At 41.7% G+C, this 22,456-nt stretch overlaps 1 protein-coding gene across 1 annotated transcript in view; it reads left to right on the top strand.

The window, feature by feature from the left end:
• Cntnap2 (contactin associated protein 2) overlaps nucleotides 1-22,456 on the top strand; it is a 1,481,094-nt gene that overhangs the window by 1,238,523 nt on the left and 220,115 nt on the right. Inside the window, exon 17 of the mRNA XM_035451404.1 lies at nucleotides 2,424-2,642. Within this exon, the coding sequence (XP_035307295.1) occupies nucleotides 2,424-2,642 (219 nt within the window). The remainder of the gene's footprint in view (nucleotides 1-2,423; nucleotides 2,643-22,456) is intronic.

Below are 22,456 nucleotides of genomic sequence, written 5' to 3'. Positions count from 1 at the left end.
TTCCCTTTCTAACCACATGAAGGATCAAAATTCCTTGGTACAATTAGGTTGATTAAATTGAGCGCTGTAACTAATATCCCTGTAGCTCAATAAAGTTACGACAGCTTTCCAGGGACCCCGACACAGAGGCAGGGAACACGGGAGCCCCTGAGAGAATCTGGCCCACTGTGATTTTTAAATTAGAAGTTTGATTGCTTGTGACACTGTCCCAAAGAAACTGAATTTTCCATTAGCCCTGAAAAATAATGACAGATATTTAATTAACCAGCTTAGAGATTAGGCAGAAGGCTTCTTGATGGATAGAGGGGTGGATATCTCTACATGAAAAGCCAGGGAAACTCACTGGTGTACCACATCTTTAATGCAAAAAAGAATTCTCCAAGCCTAAGGGAACTCGAGATGTGTGTGCTGATTCAGCAGAAAGCTTCCTTCCCTGCCAGTCCTGAGAAAAATATACATTCAAAGCATGTTTATAAAGCACTGGGTGGCTGCTGAGGGACCTCATCTAACGCTTAAAATGTGAAATAAAAAAGCCGCTTATAACCAAATTTGACAAAGCAACCATCAAACCCGTTCACCTATTGTTGGAAGGTGATTTGTTGCAAAACAGGGTTGACAGAAGACATCTCTGAAAACAACATGATTTGTGCTCAGTGCTGGCAGGGAGGTTGTGAACAGGATCCAGTATCCCAGATGGGAACTAGCCAAGGTTTGCAGCACCCTGCAGAGGAAGATTATACTGCAGGAGTGCTGTGCACACTTTGAGACAGCCACTCGGGGTCCAAATGAAAGATTCTGGTCACCGCCATTGCCCGAATAACTCATAACCCTAATGTTCAATGAGGACTATGAAGATTTATGAAATAGGTTGGTTGGAAAGCTCTCTTAAAGCCATAGTTCTCGATTCTAGCTCCACACTAACATTTCCTGGGAAGCTTTTGGAAGCACCGATGTCTATCTAGTCCAGGTACTGGAGTTTTAAAAGTACCCATCTAGAATATCGTTGCACCAACTTCCCCCTTCCCTTTCTTTCCGTCCACGCCTCCCATAGCTTCCCCCTTCAAACCCTCCTGTATCACACGCACAAAGCAAATCCCTCTTAAATTCATGGCCTCTTTCACTATGACTATTATTGGGTGGGGAGTGTTGTGCACACATGCACTCAAATACCTTCTGATGAATCTGATTAGTGTTGCTTTTATTTACATGACTTCAGGGCTGTCCACTCAGTACTGGATAACCAATTAGAAGGCTCATCTCTGGGGAAGATCATCTCCTCCACTCTCGGCATACCTTGTTTGACTGTAGTTCTTTGTCTCGAGATGGGGCCCCATGAGGTGTCTATTGGCATTGTGACTGTTCAGGTCTTAATTAGGCAGTCATATTGTTGTGGTACAGCAGGCATGATCTTACAGCAGACCTCTGGGTCCTCTGACTCTTACAATCATTCTGCCTTCTTCTTCAGTGTTCCCTGAGCCTTAGGTGCAGGTTGTGAGTTGTGGACCTATCAAGTGAGTCTGGACACCCCACCACTAATTACTCTCTGTATGCTGAACAATTTGTGGCTTTCTGTGATGTCTCCATCTGCCACAAAGAGACGTCTCTTTGATGAGAATGATATATTTGTAGGTATAAGGCTAAGTATTTAGAATGTAGTTAATGGTGACGCTGGCTTAGTAGAGTAGCAGTAGTAGATTCTCCCCAAGATCTATGACTTCACTAGCCCTGCATAGTTTGCTGGATTTCCAGTACCAGGCATGATTTCCCTCCTGTTGAGCAGGACTTAAATCCTATTAGAGAGTTCTTGGTTACCACAGATATGAGTGCCGCTACTGCACCATTAAGGGAGTCCATGAGAGTCCGAATAAAAGGATATCAAATATTTATTGGGGGAACACTCACAAATAACAATAAGGTAGAGAGTCACCTCGGTCTTCTGCCCAGGGGCGCTGGAAGCTGTGATGAAATCTCCTGCCACCACACAAAAGACAGCAAGACTGCCCCCACCTCTTACTTTTAAAGGAGTTATGTCAGCAAACAAGAAGCTCCACCTCTATCAGGTTAAATAGCCCAAGGTCATGGATGGGGCAAATATCTGCTACACCTTTATCACTAAGTATATCTTACTGCCAATTTCACCGGGCTTCAGTTTTCTTATCTGGAAAGAGCTGATGATGGTAACTCCTTAGAAGTCTTCTAAGGAATAAATAAGGACATTAAATAGATGTATGCCTGGAACACAAAACTGCCCCCCCAAGACAAATTCATTTTCTTCTTCTTGGTTAGTGGGAATAATGAATTCATGTTTACTTCCCTCCAGTGGTTTTTTCTATTGACCTGTGTGACATTCCTCTACAATCCACTGCTGTTTGGTATCTGGGAGAAATTCACTCATGTATCTTTCATACTTTCTGCTCCCCCAGCTGCCACAGAAGTGTCCTTTTCATTTGATGTTGGAAACGGGCCAGTGGAGATTGTGGTGAGGTCACCTTCCCCTCTCAATGATGACCAGTGGCATCGGGTCACTGCAGAGAGGAACGTCAAACAGGCCAGTCTCCAGGTGGATCGCCTGCCCCAGCAGATCCGAAAAGCCCCGACTGAAGGTCACACCCGCCTGGAACTCTACAGCCAGCTGTTTGTTGGTGAGTGAATGGAAAAATAATCATGATTTATCTCTCTGTTGGTTTAGAACCTTCACGTGGGAAAAAAACAGTCTATGGAGGAATAGAGGTCCTTCTCACAGTGTCTAGGCCCCATTTCTTCTCTAAGACAGACATAAAGGAATGAGGAAGATACTGGAGAAGCTGCAATATGGCTTCATGTCCCATTCTCTGTCACAGTGTCCTCAACTAAAAGGTCAGAGTGTAGGCAGGGACATCTCAAAAGGCGTCTCTAGTTTCTGAAACTTTAGGCTTATGATTTCAAAACTGTATGATTTTATCATTTATAAAACTTAAGAATGGGTGGGAAGGAAGGAGGAAGGAAGGAGGGAGGGAGGGAAGGAGGAAGAGGGAGAGAGGAGGGAGGGAGGGAGGGAGGGAGGGAGGGAGGGAGGGAAAAGGAAAGAGAAGGGAGATGAATGGGCTCCAGAAGCTCAACTTTGCTTGAAATGATAGAGAAAGAGGAGTAAAGTAAGGAGAGAAAAAGGAAATGAACCAGGTTCAAATTTGCCTTAAAAGATAGATAGGAATCATTCTTTTCTCTGCCAGGGATCTAGACAGAAAAGGAAGTCCCTCTTCATGGAGAAGAGGTTGATGTTTAATTCACACACACACACACACACACACACACACACACACACACACACACAAAAAAAAAAAAAAAAGACCTGTGAGAAGACTGGATCCAGCCACACAGCCTAATCTTCTTCACCAATTGAGAATTTCATGCATGAATACAAAGTGCTTAGATCATTCCAACTCTATTTCCTCTCCTCCAATTTCTCTTGTATCCTCCCATCACTTTTCCTTCTGAAATTCATATGTTCTTTTTTAAACATAGTGAATCCACTTAGTGCTCCAATATGTACTTGGATGTAGGGTCATCTTTTGAAGCTGAGTAGCCTGTCTGGGGCCACACGCCTGAAGAAACTGACTCTCCTCACAGCGGCCAACAATTGGCAATAGGTTCTCAGCTAAGGGAAGGACTTATTGGCCCTTCCTTCATCCATATTGGGAGTTTTGTCTGGCTTTATCTTATGTATGTCTTGTGTGTGCAGTCACAGCCACCATGAGTTCATGTGTACAATTGCCCTGATGTGTCTGTGAAACACTGTTTCACTGAAGTCATCCACTACACCTGACTCTTACAGTCTCTCCACCCTTTCAAGATGATCCCTGAGGCAGTATTTCTACTTTTAACATACCCCAGATTAACTCAAACTTACTTCAAGGTAATAATTCTTGACATGGCTAGTCGAATTTTTGGTATTTTCATCTAATACTATCCATACTGTAGGAAATTAGCAACATTTCCTTAATTGCATAAAAAGAAACTGAGTTTGAAGGACTTGGTTAAACTCCACGTCCTTTAAGTTAAACCAGCTTAAACTCCCTATCTCAGTTTCTGGGGGTTCATTGTCCAATTCTTTCACCTTGTGGCAATCACCCATCAAGAAAACATTGGTATGACCTAGTTGCTGGTCAGTTCATCAATACCTGTCTCCTGGAAGTAGAAACTCCCCAATGGTTAGTTGATGTTAAGAAGAGCCAGATCCCCTAAATATCTTTCATGATTGTGTTATGATACACGGAAAAATATTAGAAAGCTATTTTTGAAAAGACAAAATTAGCCATACACTCCTCTGGTGTATTTTAGGCCAACTACAGGACAACAATGATAGAAAATCGATCACTGAAAGTGAGACTGCTTTGTGAATAAGCCACATGAGTCTGAGGCCACGGAAGGAGTGATATGTTTGAAAATACTCACCAGCTATGCCATTCCTTCAGACCCACCTGGGGGAATCTAAGTTACGGGTGTTTAATATCAAACTACTCATGATAGGCAAGTTACAGAATCAGCAGTATATATCAACAGATGGACAGAAAATATGACATATATACATAACAGAGACTTACTCAGTCATAAGGAAGAATAAAATTATGTCAGTTACAAGAAATGGATGCAGCAAGGATCATCATATTAAGCAAAATGCATCAGACACAGAAAGACAAACATCACATGTTTTCTCTCATTTTTAGATCCTGTATTTTGTAAAAATCATCATCATAATCATCTTTATAGATCTGACATGAAAGCAAAAAAATAAGTCTGTCTAGAGGAATGAATAGGAATAGTAGTACAGAGCATGAGAGAAATGGTGTGAACACAGTCAAGATATATGGTAGACTTCATGGAACCCATCACTATGTGCAATGAATACACACCAATTTTTAAAATTCCAGAAAATTCCAGTCTTTCCTTGAGTGGTATGTCACAAATTATACATTTTCCTTTACATTAGCTAAATAAAGAGTCCATTGATTCCTACTGGACACAGTGAGTACATTTTACTTCATCAACATACCATGTCCTAATGACCTGATCCAAGCTTCTTCCTAAATTCTACCCATCCTCGGAATGCTGGGAATTGTCTGCTTGAGTTATGTCATAACGGACTCCACTTGGCTCATCTTCTTGAACTTTCTTCTGGATGGAGAGATCCAATGCTAGTTTTATTCCCTTTCTTCCCACTCACTAGAGTTGCCAAAGAGAATGCTAGAGACTTTCTAAGACTGGAAAATGAAAAACAATTGGAGTATTTACTAGGAAGACATGCTGATTCATTTGAAGAGCATGACCTAAAAATAATTTATTAGAAGAAAAGAGAAATGGAGTGAAGTTTGAATTCCTCACAACATTGAAATATAAGGGACAGGCAGAATAAAACCTCGCTAGAATAAAGGAGAAAAAAAAAGTACAAAAAGCTCTCTAAGTAAAATGAGGAGAAGGTAATGTCTCCAGAGGAGAAATTTTATGAAAAAGACAGTATCAAATAATACCAAGGATCATTAATTTCTTAAAGCTAGAATCTTTGGATCTAACAATGATGAAACCATTGATGACCTTACAAAAAGATGTTTCCAGAGAGTGAACTAATATGATGGGTTAGCAACTTATTGTCACTTGGTAACAAAGGCTAAGTCCCCAGTTCCAGTTTTCAATTTCCTTTTATCTTAGAGGTGGGCACAAAGCATGTCTCCCACATGTGAGCTAGCTGAGGCAACCCAGAGACTATTTTTCTACAGTAAAGGCCCAGCCCGGGGTGGGCAGAGAGGAGCATTATCCCCAAAAGAAGGACACATTTAACAGCTCTGAAGTCAGCAAGCTCGGCCTTAGTCTCGGTTCAACTCTAATAAAAACTTATTTTTTTTCTCTTTTTACTAACTACCACTACCTCTCCTACCTTTCCTCGTATGCCTAGGGAAAGAGTTAGATAATTTACCCCCAAGTTTCTTTGCACCTTAAACACTTATTGATATGTGCTTGGTAGGGGTTGACCATGGCCTGGGTGGCTAAGTGACCAACATTCCCCACAAGATTGCTTGGTTACCAACATGGTGTTTGAATCCTTCCCCTGCCTCTTGCCAACTGTGGAGACCAATGATAATTCATTTAATAGCTGTGTGTTTAACAGGAATACAATTTCTGTCACTTAAGATTCAATGAGGTTATTACATATAAATTCCTTAACAGGATACGTGGAATACAGTCAATACAACCTTAATGTGAAATTCTTTTCTTCATACCCTTTACTTTTTACTCCCTCCATTTTCTTCTCCCCCTGTGCACTAAAGGAACCTCTCCTTGCCAGCTCAGTCTATTCCTTCTCAAAACACCTCTCGAGATGGGATTACCCCTCAGAGCCTGCCCTAACAGAACATTCTCATGCAAAACTGTCCCTCAGCACTTCACCTACACCTGTGACAGTGGCCCTAGGGCAGCAAGCTACGACCAAGGGTTTCCCCCTCTGGGGCAACAAAGCACACAAAAGTCTATCAGAAAAATTTCTCCCCAGTGTCACTGTGTGCACTAAGACAAGGGACAGCATCACCCATGTGCTCCCTCAGAGATCTCGGGAAGAAGTGCTTTGCCACAACTTAAGTCTGAAAGAATCAGAAGAGAGTTCTTAGCTTTGCCCATAGAGTGGATGCCACAGAGGCCCAGCCTCCACCACTCCTTGTGCTAACAAGGCCAGGTTCACAATTTTTTAAGCAACTGGAGAAACAGAAAAGACATGTTCTCACTGTGCAGCTAAATATAATTGGAACCTGTCATCCCAAAAGAGCTAATGCAGGTCACTTGGAGGAGATAAGAATCAGCCATGATTCTGGTCTAGTAGAAAAGTAGGAGGGAAAAATTACTAAAATTGATGCAAGAAGGAAAAAGCAATTGCTGGTATTTCTTCTGAATGGTATGAGAAAGTTTTCCCTGTTTTTTGACACAAAAATTAGGAGCTAGCATATGACAATACATCAACATGGCCTGGCAGATGTATTTACACTGCATGGTAACTAGAGCCTCAAACAGGTTTTGTTCAGACCTCAGTCCTATATTGAATCCATAGGTTAGAGCTTTCTTAGGGGGACAAAAAATAGCAAACATCATACCCATGCTGTTATCTAAGCCTGAAGGAGGCTAGGTCAACCCAAATTGCTCTGACACAGAGAAGTACCAGAGAGTCTGAGGTCCAGGCAGCCAGGACCCCAGTGACAGCTGAGGAAGAAGGAGGTGTATGTTGGGCTCCACTATGGACGTCTATTGTTGGTCCTATTGGCAAGTACATGCAATAGAAGGGAGATGAGCAGACTTGTAGAGCCCAGGCTAGGAAATAGGTCACCTCCAGTCAGCAAGATACATGAACCACCATAGGTGACTCTTAAGCAGAAGTTTAAAGAAAAAAGTCAGAGATCTGAAGTCTGTTTTACCAAGCTTCAGGTAGACATTAACTGATCAGAGGCTCCTAAAGAGGAAGGCTGGATCCATTTAACTAATAACCAATGTCCAGGCTCACAGCACATAGCTTAGAGTACCTTGGAAGTTAAACAGTGACATCTCTGTGAAAGATGTGGCCCAAAGGATCTGAGAAATCTGTCTTGGGCCTCAAGTTCTTTTGAGTTATGTGAGGAGCCCAACTTAATACATGTCGGGAGAGCCATTGTCTACAGAACAACTCTCAGGGATGCCTCTTCCTCCCCTAACAGTATTTATTAATCTACTGCCCTCTCTAACCTGATATGCAAATTCACAGAAAAAGCAAGGTTCATTAAACAACTTGTAAGTCAATGAAGACTGGGGCCCTAGGAAAGTTCTCTGAGCTAAGTTTGGCTGATAAAGCCATGAAACAGCACAGCTTCCTCCAACTCAATAATAGGGCTTGTTTGGTCAGCTGCTCCTCAAGCATCTACATTCCAAATTCACAGATGGGTAACTTCAGCACCATCTGAATGCCAAGTGATTAAGGAGAGCAAAGAGAAAGTCAACAAGGGGGGCCGAAAAATGAAAAAATGGAATTCCGATCATGAAGTGCACCCAAATCTGTGGATGATCAAAATGACAATCTCTTAGACTTTAAAGGTTTACAGTAAAAAAAAAAGTATATGGTGTCTAAGTTGCTGTAATTATAGTATAAGATATGCTCATACACCTATTATCTGCAAGCCTAGCTCAGTAGCAACAACATGAGTGTTACCTAAAAGGTCCCAAGATGACATCTCAAGGCCAAGATTTTATTTCAGGATTCTACAAAGTAGAAGCCATTGCAGCTTCCTGCTTCATTTACACAGGAAGAAACTAAAGCAAAGGGTTAGTTATAGTTAACTCACCTAAGGTCACATATCAGGTGAAAGAAAGGAAGAGATCTGATTCCAAATAATTTGACCAAAGATTCAGCCCTTATCTATCCACCTGGGCAAGGGAAAGATTGTACTGGCCAAAGATTTCCAGACAAGGAAGGCTCTACAGAGGCCATTGCCACAGGCAAGAAAAGGCTGGACTCAGTCAGGACTCAACTCTACCCCAAGGAGAGCAAGAGAGATTCATTTCTAATTGGGTTGGATTTTGCTTTCCATTATGTTTAAGGATCCATAAACACACGTTTCAGCTTTTTAAAAGTTGAGATATGGCCGGGTGGCATTGGTGGCACATGCCTTTAATCCCACTTGGGAGGCAGAGGCAGGCTGATCTCTGTGAGTTCGAGGCCAGCCTGGTCTCCAGAGCGAGTGCCAGGATAGGCTCCAAAGCTACACAGAGAAACCCTGTCTCGAAAAACCAAAAAACAAACAAACAAACAAAAAACAGTTGAGATATGACGGCTCAGACGGCTCATAGGCTGAACTTTTTTCTATCTTCCTTAATTGTGTAGTTTTATAACTGGGAACAAGGGATCTTGGGTAAATCAGACTCTTGACCTCCCAGGAAGATGAGGAGATGTCATGTCACCTTCATTGATGTTTAAATTTCAAAGAATGGGTCCCAGAGGAAGAGATTCTTGGGTTGCAAAACTCTTCCTGCAATAGCCTTTAAGAGAGAGAGAGAGAGAGAGAGAGAGAGAGAGAGAGAGATTCACATGGCAAAAGGATAGGGAAAAATAATAATTTCTGCAAGATTTTTGAGACAAACATGCTTAAAATAGAAATTAGGAGTCTTAAGTCCATTCAGGCAAGCTGGAAGGAAGTTGAAGCCACCTAGTGAGTCTATTAGAGAACTCTTTATCTGGGATAATACTGTGGCCCAGTGGGCATTTGGTGATGTGTGCTAAAGGTAGGTGCTCTCTTCAGCTATAAGCAGACAAACAAGAGTTTCCCATGGTTCAGAGAAGAATCCACCCTGATCATGCTTTCTACACCACCAAAAGGCAGGGAAACACTACCCTTAGGGTTATGGACTCTGTAGTAGGAGCTTAGGCTAGACAGGGCCTGGAAGTCAGACTGAGCATGAGGCAGCCTTGGCAGGTATTTTCTGGACTGCAAAAATCTCAGTCAGAAAAGGCCAAGGCTGGCAGAGGATGACTGTCAGCCAGAGGGATGGGTTAGCAAGAGAACTTCATACAAAGGCAGTTTTCTTCCTCTTCCCTGATGAGACTCCTCACATGAGGCTCTCCATGATGTAGAAATAAGTTCTTCCTTTTCTATCTACTTTCTCTTCTCCCTTCTTTCTCCTCCTCCCTTCCTTCCCTCCTTCATCATCTCTTATCATTAAAGCCTTTACAAAGGTTGTCTAAGTCAGTGTGGATCTAAAGTCTGAATCACATCCTTCTGATCCCTTGCCTCCTTGAAATACGTGCATCTCATGGATTCCAGGGCCCTGCACTCCCTTGTCTTTCTTCTTCCTCATTAGCTACCAGTTTAGTCTCTGCTGCATTCTCTTCCTCACTCGACAAGCCAAGTGTTGAGGTGTCTTCTCGGTCCATGTAAAATCGTATCCCATCTAACATCTAATGCCTCAAAATACTATTTAAGCAAGTTGACTTAAATTTAAGTCTTCAGACCTCACTTTTCTCAGGAACTTTGGATCCACTTAACTACTTGGCATCTCTATGTAGATTTCTAGTGGGCATCTCAGAATGAGCATGGCAATAAATAAATAAAGAGGCTTGATGTGGACATCCTCCACCAGCCTCCCTTGTCTCAGGAAATAGCATCACCATACATCTATTTTGTTGTTGTTGGAGTTAACTACATTTCCCTTCTTTCCTTTCCTTCTTCTCATTCCCTTATCACTCACCATCCAGTCATGTCTCTAGGACTGTTCCTCTAGACTACCACCAATACATCCAGTGCTATATATTGCCAGTAGTCACCACCCCCCTCAAAGCCGTGTCTGAGCCTTGCTTGGATGACTGCAGGGAGGGCCTGACTGCTCTTCACAGTCTTGGTACTTCTCTTTAACGTGCTTTGCTGTAAAGTTTGCTCCTGCATTGTAGCATCTCATTGCATCCCAGACACTGGCCAAGCTGAGTTCTTGTCCTTCTCTGAGTCTCTGTCACTTCAATACAGAGATGCTCTCTGACCACACCATCTGAGGCCGCCAATCACTGCTGTGTCCAATTCTCCATAGGGCTTGTGATGCATGTATTTTTGTAACCCTTTACTAGAAAGTAGGCTACATAACACCAGAGACTAGGGGTCCTGCCTACCACTGGGCAATGGTTTCCCAAAGAATAAATATTCATGGAGTTGACAACTGAATAAGTACATACACAAACTATATGTTTTCTATTTCTCTGAATTAATATCCATATTTAAAGCTAAGCCATCCCATTTCCCAAATAGCTTTCCACATAATCTCTCTCTAAAACTCTTCTCTTAAAAATGGTTGTTATTTACCTTCTTTAGAAATACCATTTCCACTAAGTATCACAAACTGAAATCAAGTATGACAGAGGCCAAAATAAATAAATAAATAAAACTGCCAAGAAAGTCAAAATATTATGAAAGACACTGTTTCCCATTAGCTTAAACCTTACACTTTTCAATCTTTCTAGTATCAAATTGAGGTCTTGTCTGTTTGGCATGAGCTGTTGGCTGAGACCCCATTGCAAACATTTTGCCCAGTTATGGGTAACTGGTCTCAGGCTTGTTCATGGGTAGAGACTGAAAAATGCTGTCTTGACTGGAAACCAGTACTAATAGCAAAATTGTGAAAGAAAAGATGACAAATAGTAATAACTATATATAAAGTCAATAACCCATTTGCAAAGCAAATATACAAATAAATTTCAAATTTCCCTCTGTGGGATGGCTGCTCTCTCATGGTTGTCCCAGAAGCACCCTTATTCCCCTCTCGGCCAGACCATTTTTGTCCAAACTCTGCCTGGCTATGCTCCTCTCTCTAGAATTCTCCAAGCCTCGGAGACTCCAGCCAACAGTGACCCTTCTCCACTAAGAGTCAACATGTACATTTCCTACCCTTTGATCTTTAGTGATCAAAATTCATTAGCTTCTGCAATTCCAGCTGTCAGTTTTACAGAGTTTTAACAAATGGTGCAAATCATGAGGGCTACAAGGCTTACTCTTTAAAAAAAAAATTATGCTCCTCACATCATCAAATTGGTAGTTTTCTTTGACTCTCTCCCAAGCCTCAACCACAAGGCTGTTTTCACAAGGCTGGGCTATTGATTTCTAAGACAGAAGTTGTATAAACAGATATTGTTGGAGAAATATTTCAAGCCTCCTGCTAAGAGCCAACGTATAGCTCAGCCTCTGTATGATCCTAGCTTTGGGGCAATAAGAGCAATGCTTCAGGAAGTCTGGACCTCTGGGCTTCCTTCCTAGTGGCCTTTAAGATAGTCTGATCCAAAGAGTGCATTTTAATACACAGAGACACGCTTAATAATCAATACATGGGGGAGCACTTTCAATAAGTTTATTAAACAATTTATGACATACATTTTTTTCTTTTAGTTCTTCTAATAAGGACTCAACCAAACACATAAGGATAACTATCTGTGCTAGTTTGAATGAAAATGCCCCACATAGGTTCATAAGGATGGGCATTACTCAAAGGTTTGTGACAAGTGGCCTTGTTGGAGGAAATGCATCACTGGGGGTGAGCTTTGAGGCTTCAGAAGCTCAAACCAGACCCAGTCTCTCTCTCTCTCTCTCTCTCTCTCTCTCTCTCTCTCTCTCTCTCTCTCTCTCTCTCTCTCTCTCTCTCCTGCTTGCCGATCCAGATGTAGAACTCTCAGCTACTTCTCCAGCACCATGTCAGCCTGAATGCCACCCTGCCAATAATGGAAAGAACTAAATCTCTGAACTATAAGCCAGCCCCGGTTAAACGTTTTCTTTTATAAGCATTGCCATGGTCACAGTGTCTTTTCACAGCAATAGAACATTAACTATGATGCTGTCTCATAGGAAAAGAAGTTTAGAGTTTACCAGTAACAAATACTGAATGGATACATATACACAGTCCACAGTTCTTCCCCCAGTACAGTAAAAGAGAGATGTAGGGATATCCTTTTTATTAGTTCTACTTCCTGGCTGACAGGAGAGTTTCCCAGCACAAGGTAAGGAGCCTTGTGTTCAAGGCCCCTCTTGGGCATGATGCCTTGTCTTTCATCTATTTAATGGCCCTTTCTTCACATCCTGACAGTGTAGCACACTGGCTTTAATTTCACTTATTTTTTCCTTTAGATTCTAACTATTCTAAAGTATCTTCTCTGCCTATTACTGGTACTCAATATGAATATATTTTGTGTGTAATCTTCTAATCCCACTGTGTTTGTGCAATATATATGTATACAAACACACACACACACACACACACACACACACATATATATATATATATATATATATATATATTTACAAAAATATGTCTATATTCCTGAAAACTTATAGGATTGGCTTTGTGTGCCATATGTCCTATGCTTAACGTACTGTAAACTCCACTCCACTTTTTTACTTTTCCACTCAGCCTTATGTTTTTGTGACCTACTTATGCAGTTATATGAATACCAAATGCATCGTGATCCATTATGTGTGAAGACCACATATGACTTAGTCCATCACCGACCAAGACCCCCCCAACTCTACTACATAAGTAACCCTTAGCTGTATATTTCTACGCATGCCTTCCTGCCACCTGAATGAGACTTTTGTGTGTTATTTTGCTAGTTAAGCATCATCCATAGTCTTCTTGACATTGTACTTCTTGTTCCTTGTACTGGTCAATAATATCCATCTCTTTCCTTGTGGTGTTTTTCATCCAATGGTTTTGTTTTCCCTCTAGACAGGATCCATGAGCCTTCTTGTTCCTAATATACAATAAGTCATTTTTGCATTTTTCTCTAAATGTGTCTCTTAGGAAACATAGTGTAGAATCTCTTGAAAAATCAAATTTGAAAATGTCTGTCTGACTGATTATTAAAGTTATTTTTGGACATATACTTTTTATGCAGTTTGTTTGCTTGTTCCATACTCCAACCTACTTTCTGTTAATAGATGACAGAAAGTTGAACACTGCTTTCATTTCTCTGGCAGATGATCCTACTATACTAGCACCTATGCTTTGTTTGTTTTGTTGTGTTTTATTTCATGATACGGTTTCACTCTGTAGGCCAGGCTGGGATCAAACCCCAAAATGGCCTGGGGTAAGTCTGAGCTTCCCATTCAATGGAATATTCATTGTGGTTCCTGGCAGGAGTGCTTGCCCCTCTGGAACCAAAACTACTAGGCCAACAGAATTTAAGGTCACAGGAACAGGAAGCAAATATTTTCCTAGTGGATCACTAGGGTTGATGATGAATCAAAAGTTCCCTTTTCCACCCCTTGATTCCTGGACCCGTGGATCCTGACTATGAGAGAAGCTGTACCATATATTGGATGCTGATTCAAAGCCTATAGCATCTTCTGGAGATCCCTGTTCCAGCCCTTCAGGCTGCTGCCACCTAATTGGTGCTGTACTGTCTTCTATTATCTATCAGGCCAGCTGCTTCAGGATGGTGTGGAACTCGGTAAGACCAGTGGATTCCATGATCGCGAGCAACTGTCAGTCTTCTCTAGCTATGAAGTGAGTTCCTTGGTCAGAAGCAGCACTGTGTGGAGTCCCGTTAAGAATGGATAAGGCATCTCTAAGTCCACAGATGGTGGCAGAGCATCCCTTGGCTCACGTTATTGCTACTAGCCCACGGTTCAGATGTCCAGTATTCTAATGTCTAATGTTTGGCCTCTGAAAATACAGATGAAGTTGACTGTGGCTATTCCTTCATGTTGCTTACTATTCTTGAAGATTTTGTCACCTTTTCTTGCGAGCTTAGGTCAATGCTGTTGGGGTAACCGAATGCTTCTAGTACTGTCTACCTCAGAGGAAAAAAAATCAGATTTCAGGATCCAAAGCTGTACTTCCCAAATGATGAATGAGGATACAAAAAGGACCGCCCTCAGGACACGGAACTGCTGATGTTCTGATCCTCCACCATCCTTTCCACACCACGTGTCCCTCCACACCCCTAATTCAAAGTCCTTTCTACTCAGGCTAGGACAGCCATCTTCCAGTGCAATCCATTCTTAAACCAATGATGTGTCTACAGAAGCTACATCTATCCCCTTGCTACCACCCCCTCCCCATTTGAAGCATCTCATTATGATGTCAAAGAACCACTACCAAAATAAACACCAAATCCAATAGCTTTTCACTAGCGTTTCATTTTCCTTGCCATCTCTTATAATTTAACATTTTATAGCTTTATCCTCTTTGAAATCCAGACCTTAAAAATTCTATCTTCTCAGCTTTTATATTAAGCCTTCATCCTCATAACCCTCTATCCTTTTTCCTCTACTCTCTTGGCCATGGAGAGCCCATGTGTCCAGGAGGACCAGTTATCAGAGTAGTGAGGATTCCTCTCAACTCCCTCAATCCAGCCTTGTCCTGAACTCATCCCCAAAGAGACATATGTGAGTTTGTGTTCTTGGGGTGAGAAAAAAACCTGGCACCACCACCTGGAACAACACAAAGGATTCTTCACTCTGGAATGAAATGTGTGATAATTTTGAACATGGATAATAAGGATGGAGAGAAACAGACAGAAGGAAAGATATGAGAAATACTAAGATCAGAAAAAAATAAGATATCTGCTGTGTGTCAAACATGAGAACTCACCAGCTTGTCACACAACCTGTACAAGAACATACAGATATTTGTAAATGAAATAGAGTTCTCAGCTGTTTAAGTTTCAGCTTGCATTGAAGTTTACTGAAATAGCCACTACTACCCCAGAATTTGGATCTCAGTAGGAAGATCCTGTCCTCTTTCCTATCCCCAAGTGTATGACAGACTCAGAAAAACAGAACCACAGCATAGTGCAGAGCAATAGCCCCTAACACTTGATACTGTGTTTCTGAGCATGGAAATATCAACTGCACACAGTGGCCAAACCTCAAATCCACTTTGCCTTCACAATAGTAGTATTCAGCTTTTAATTTAGAAAAATCATGAGGTCCACGGTGACACTGATAAAACATCCCTTTGTTGACCTACAGATGGACTCTAATATCTCCATCCCTAGCTCTGGATTGTGGGTGTTGCATTTCCATTATCACTTTCAACTGTCCCTGGGGCTTTGCAGACAGTGTTCTGGTGAGTGGGTCTCTGGCACTAATTTCACTGTCAGTGATCTCTATACCGAAGCAAAGCAATGCTAGGAACATGTCAGATGTAGAAGAAAGAGCATCAAGTGACCCAAGTCCCCAAGTGCATGCAGAAGCTACAGCATGGACAGAGTGCAGATCACTTAGCTGTAAGTCTGGCTGTAGGTGGCAATGGGTGAATGAACTCTCTTGACCTCGGGTTTTCCCATCTGTAAAACAGGGATCTCAATAGAACTTATCTCTGTGAACTGAAACACCTGAAGTTGGGATAGTGTCTGGCATGGCTTCTATTAGCTTAGCATTAGTTTGAGAGGCTGTCCTGTGTCCAGGACCTCTCAGTGCCATCATCACAGAACAATGCCCACTTAGACACATCTGACTGTCTGCTGCTACTAGGAAGTTAACATGTCTTCAGTATTTTAAATTTTGTCCTCCTAGTTTTGCAGTCTGAAGTCACATATTCTGTGTATCCCTCATTCTAAGCACATAGAAAATCCATACAGTAATAGTGAACTTTTAAAGATCCACTCTATTGAAGTTCTGAATGGACACTCGTGACCATTATCTGGAAAAGCAATTCTCCACAACTTAGTTCCTGGGTGTATTTATGTGTTGCTTTCCATGGCTAGCTGGCAGAAGCATCATTGACTAATACTTGTCAATCACACAGCTCTGTGAGGAAGATGAAGACCAGTTTCCTTGACCTCCCTCTACCACTGGTGGCTATAGCCATTTGGGGGTTCTGGAATAATAAGATAACTGGGATTTTACTTCTCACACCCACATTGACATCATAATTTGTGGGGGTCGTGGTGGTGGTAGGAAACAAGCTGATCAAGAAATAAGACACAATGGTAGCATACAGAGCAGGAGAATCAGCAGGCGCAGCATTCACAGTTCTGAGTGACTTTTCCAAATACATAGCTGCCTTTGCCCCTTAGCTGTCAACACTTGGGACAGCAGTGGCTGTCAAACAGAAGAGTCAAGTCAAAGTAGGCCATCCAGACACAGTGGTCTTAGCTGTTTCCCACTGGCCGTTGACAACATTCCAGTAACAGATTAAAGGCTCTGGTCCTGTGATCCTGGTGTAGTCCTCTAAGGTAGAGATAACACCTATCCTAAGGTGGACTTTTCACAAAACAGTGCTGTTGAAAGATAGGCCCCCAGGTCATTCCATCAGGCAGGCTGAATCAGGTGCTCAATGTTAACCCTTTGCTAGTTGTCTTTCTGCTAGAGCTTCCAAAACAGGACACCAGAGAGTGGGTGACTTGTCCTACAGATGTTTCTTTTCTCACAGTTGTAGAGGATGGAAATCCAAGATGAAGGTATCAGTGAGACTCTTTCCTTCCAAGGTACCCTTCAAGGTACATATTGTTGTACTGATATTGCATGTAAAAGGACTAAGACCTAAGGAGAACATGGGAAGACGCAGGCAATGAGATGCAAAAACAATCTCGTGCTTCCTCAGTCTTATTTGCTGACCTACCCACCCCATGTCAAATCATATACCCAGCATCAGTGTGGTGGGTGGCTGTTTGTGATTCAAGTAGTATTAACCTGTAGGCAAAAACAGTGTCTGAGAGCCAGAGAAATGTCTCAGAGGTTAAGAGCATGTGTTGCTCTTACAGAGGACCTGGGGTTAAGTTCCCAACACCCACGTGGTGGCTCACAACTATCTGTAATTTAGTTCTGTGGGATTTGACACCCTCATCTCTGAGTACTGTACACACATGGTACACGTGTGTACATGCAGGCAAAACACTTATACACATAAAAAAAACTTTCAAAAAGTAATTTTAAAAGAATGTCCTTGTGCATCATTTTAGAAATGCTTTTCCTAGTACTTTATTTACAGAACCTATGAAATGACCCGTGACATCACTCCCCTGAGCATCCTGTACCATTTCAGCCTTCTCCTTCCCTCCTGCCCCACACCCACCCCACAGAAGTGCCTCCTGTCACCTCTTTGTCATGGAGCTTCTCTCCATGGACGGGTTTATCTGTTCTGTTTCTGTCCCTTCTCTGTGAACTATATCTTAACTGCCCTACTTAAGGCTGATCCTACTCAAACTCTGGATCCCACTTAACCCTGCCTGACTGTGTTTCTCACAGTGGTCACCACCTTCTAACACGTGATGTACATATTGAGTCTTCTGTTAAGTTTCTCCATGCTGCAAGGGCAGAGACTCTTTCACAGTAGTGAAATAAACACATTAAAAAGAAGCACTTCTAAAAAGGGCCAGGTTCAAGTGTGTAGCCTTTGGTGTAAGTGGCCAGTCTGATCAGGGAAAGTGCTCACATGCTCATGGGGTCAAACTTCCCACTTCAGACACTGTTGAGCTCTGGATTTGAGGACAGTGTGCTTTTTTTATAATTCCTCTCAATCATTATTTCCAAGCATTTTTTAAAATGGAACACCTGATTATTTTGCCAAATGTTCTGTGCACTTGATGGTTGTATTATTCATTATAGGTAGTTACAACACTTTCATAATTAATCTTTAATTGCAATACTTGCATAGCATTTCAGATGAAAAATGATATACAAATTAAACCCACATCTCACCTTGGATAATTATCACAGGTCTGACTAATGTGCATGAAGCCCTGGCATGGCAGGGGGCTCTTCTCAATGACAATGTGTTGATTTTCTAATTAAACAAAGGTTCAGTAGCATTTTTCCTTGAAGACCTATAATTTCAACTTATGACATTTGCCACCAAGAAAGGTTTCTACAAAGCAGTAAATTGAACTCAACTTCTACTGGTTCTGGTGCATTAACATCTTTTGCATAATATATAATGACCATGCTCGGGATAAAAGATTTTTCTTCATGTCAAATAGATTGGGGAAATTTACTTTCCAGCTCACTGAGCCACTTAAATAAATCAGGATGCCACCTCAGAAGGAAAAGAATTTAACTTTAGTGCACAGAGAAATGGCACTTCACTCACCTGCTTTATAAACTAAGAAGAGATTAAAAAAAAAAAAAACATAGTCCAAAGTGTGACTAAATGCAAATTACACTATACTCACATATTATGGCTATAGGGCTTGGAATACAGCTCACAGTGCTTGCCTGGCATGCACAAGGTCCTGGGTTCAAGTCAAAGTACTGTGCAAAGTAAAAAAGAGACAGGGACAGAAGAAAGGGGAGGAAGAGAATGGAGGACAGAGGGGAAAGGGGGGATTAAAATGTTAAGGGAAATAAAAATTCAAAGATGTTATATATAATGTTATATGTAATATATAGTATATAATATAACATAATCATATATAATATATACTTAAATGACTGTGCTAGTTTACATTGCCAAAAGTCTTTACATACCTTGCTTGTACAAATAAAGCCTGTCTGAAGATCAGAGAATGGAACTAGCCACTAGCTAACCAAAGAGGTCTGGAGATCTGTATAGACAGCCAGGAACTAAGATGGCCGGGCAGAGACAGAAAGCGAGATGGCTGGGCAGAGAGAGGATATAAGCAGAAAGAAATGGGGAACTTGTTCTCTTTTCTTCTGGGAAGTTAATGAGGCAAAGGTGGCTTAGACTTGTTCCTTGTTCTCTCTGATCTCAGCATTTGTTCTCTATATCTGACTCCAGGTTTTTATCATTTAGACCAATTACAACTCCATTTACATTTTGGGGCCCATGTGGCCAGAACACTAATGGTGGGACAGGAGTGTATTGCCCCTGTCTGGTCCCGAGAAAGGCACCAGCTACTGTGGGCTCGCTCACTCAAGCAACTCTCTGCTTCTCTTTCTGCCCAGCCACTCTTCATTTCAGAGTCCTGGGTAGCGGCCCCCCATGGGGCACCAAAATGTAGATGGAGTTCTAATTGGTCTAAATAATAAAAACCTGGAGTCAAATACAGAGGAAAATGCTGAGAGATCAGAGAGAAGAAGGAACAAGCCAAAGCCACTTTTACCTCATTAGCTGCCCAGCAGAAAAGAAAGTTCCTGTTTCTTCCAGCTTATATCCTTACTCCACCCAGGTCTATCACTTCCTGTCTCTGCCCAGCCATATCACTTCCTGTTTCCACCCAGACATCTCAGTTCCTGTCTGTCCCTAAAGACCTCTATGGTTAGCAAGTGGCACGCTGTATCCTCTGATCTTCAGACAAGCTTTATTTGTATAAGCAGGGTATCACCACATAACTTCATACAAAAAGCAGGAATCATACAAATAAGTAGGTCAGTGTGATTTCACAACCATTCAAAACTTTTATAGGAAAAAAGTTACCATATACAACTTTAAAAAAATACAAACTATAGGATATGGTTACGAAATTCATCAGTGTAGATTTAAAACTCAAAATACTATTATCAAATGATAATAAGCATATCATCTCCTGTCCCCTCCAAAGGAAAAACATGAAGAAACAATTTAAAAATAAGGAAAGAAAAATACAAAAATAATTCATTTAATATTTAAGGCAGTGAATTTTCTCCCATTTAATTGAACTGAATGTAAACTCAAGAAGATACATCCCCATATCAGGATTATATAAAGCAAGTATGCATCTCATTCCATTTTGACACAAAAACAATTGGTCCATTGTTTTTAAAGGCCTTTAAAATATACCAGTAGTCTCCTGGAACCCAGTTGTAGAGAGGAAGGAGTGATGAGCAAAGGGGTCAAGACCATGCTGGGGAAACCCACAGAAACAGCTGACCTGAGCAAGTGGGAACTCATGGACCCCAGACTGACAGCCGGGGAACCAACATAGGACCAAACCAGGCTCCCTGAATGTGAGGGAAGCCTGGGCAGTCTATGGGGCCTCTGGCAGTGGAACCAGGATGTATCCCTAGTGCACAAACATAATTCGGGAGCCCATTCCCCATGGAGGGACACTCTCTTAGCCTCAATACACAGGGGAGGACCTAGGCCCTGCCCCAAATGACAGATTTTAATGAGTCCTCATGGAAGGCCTCACTCTCCCTGGGGAGTGAATGGGGGGATGGGATGGGGGGTTAGTGGGGGACATGGGAGGGAGAGGGAAGAGGGATTGATTCTAATTTAAATTTTATTACATATATATATTCAGTTGTAAAGTACTTGCTACACAGGGTTTGGAACCCCAGCACCCACAGAAAAACATAAACTTGGAAGCATTCATCTATAATCTCAGTGTGAGAAGTTGGAGACAGGAGAATCCCTAGGGATCATAGGGCAACCAGTTTAGCAAATTGGTGAACTCCAGGTGCAGTTAGTGACCCTGACTCAAAACTAAGGTAGAAAGCACCTGAGAAAGAGACCTCTGACCTCTATACATGCACTGGCACCTGCACACATATAAACATGCACGCTCGCACGCATGCCCTCACACGCATGAGTACAGCACAACTATTAGTTCTAAGGAAAAGCTGGGCAAGTATGCTGAGATATTTACAAAGCTCATACTATTAGAATACCATGTAATATTAAAATTACAAAATTCCTTTACTAATGGAATGGCAAAAGGAGTGACGGCATCCTTACAAAGGATGTTTTATGAAAGACTAAACAAGGTGTTCTGGCTATGCTATATTGCTTAGAAAATGTGTCATGACACTTCAAGTATAGAAAGCAAATCTGAGGACAATGCCTGTTATGGCCCCATTCCTTTATATTTTCCTATTTTTATGTAGGGACCAGGGAGCTGATTCAGTGGGTAAGATCACTGGCTGCTCTTCCAGAGGACCTGAGTTCAATTCCCAGAATCCACATGGTACTTCAGAACTGTCTGTAACTCCAGTTCCAGGCATCTAGTGACTTCTTCTGACTTCTATGGACCCTGCACTCCGGTGGTGCACAGACATATATACAGCCAAAACACCCATAAAATGCACATAAAATAAAAATGATGGTTAAATATTTTTAAGTAAACAAGGCTTTCCCCTAAAAGCAAAAGTAGTTATGTCTGAGTGGCATAACTAGGTTCAGTTATGCATCTTGTTTATCCGTTTATAAATGGTTTATACAACCAAGAACAATTCCATTGGCAACTAGGCAAATAGGAGGGGGAGTATCTAAAACAGTCTTTTTTTCAGCATATTTTTGATAGGGTTTAATTGCCTCAATTGACCAGTGGTGAAAATTCAAATAGCTATACACTTATGTAATAAAAGGCCCTTTGGAAAATCCCTCACCGCAAGCACAAAAATCAGAGTAGCAAAAGTGGTAGGAGCCAAATTGAAATTCTAACACACAAAGGGTGACTACTGGGTTGAATTGCTTCCAAATGAGGCAGAGGCTCTAATTCTCTCCAGCACAGAGGTGTGAAGCTGCACTGACTAGCAGATGGCAGCATGGGAAGTCCTTCAAAGTGGTGTGTTTAATAACTTCATTTGCTGTTTACTACCACGTAGCTGTGATCCAAGAGGACACTGGACTCTCTTCAATTAATCCTCTCTACAAATATTTTACAAAAACAAGATGCTGCTTTAGAGAATGGTTATTCAAATCAATGTATGACCCAAGGAAAGTACTTCGAGACTTGGGCTCCAAAAGCCAGTAGAGGGATTCATTTGCATTTCACTGATGAGGACATGTGGGCATAATCAGATACTGACCCGTCCTGTGACTGAGTTTTTAACCCACTAGTGAGTCTACTGACTGGCGCACTTTTGGCCAGGGTAACAGGCTAAGTGATCTGACTGCATCTCTAGCCTAATAACCTTATCCAAACAACAAAGCCCTCTTGACCTCTCTCTGGTGTGTGTGTGTGTGTGTGTGTGTGTGTGTGTGTGTGTGTGTGTGTGAGAGAGAGAGAGAGAGAGAGAGAGAGAGAGAGGAGAGAGAGAGAGAGAGAGCACATACGCTGGTGGGCTTGCCTATTCTTGTGGAGACCAAAAGTTGGCATTTAGTGTCTTCTTCACCTTCT

This window comes from Cricetulus griseus (genome assembly GCF_003668045.3).
Source record: "Cricetulus griseus strain 17A/GY chromosome 1 unlocalized genomic scaffold, alternate assembly CriGri-PICRH-1.0 chr1_0, whole genome shotgun sequence".
NCBI lineage: Eukaryota > Metazoa > Chordata > Mammalia > Rodentia > Cricetidae > Cricetulus > Cricetulus griseus.
The sequence above is the reverse complement of the archived record's forward strand: the minus strand, read 5'-3'. Positions and strand labels throughout refer to the sequence as shown.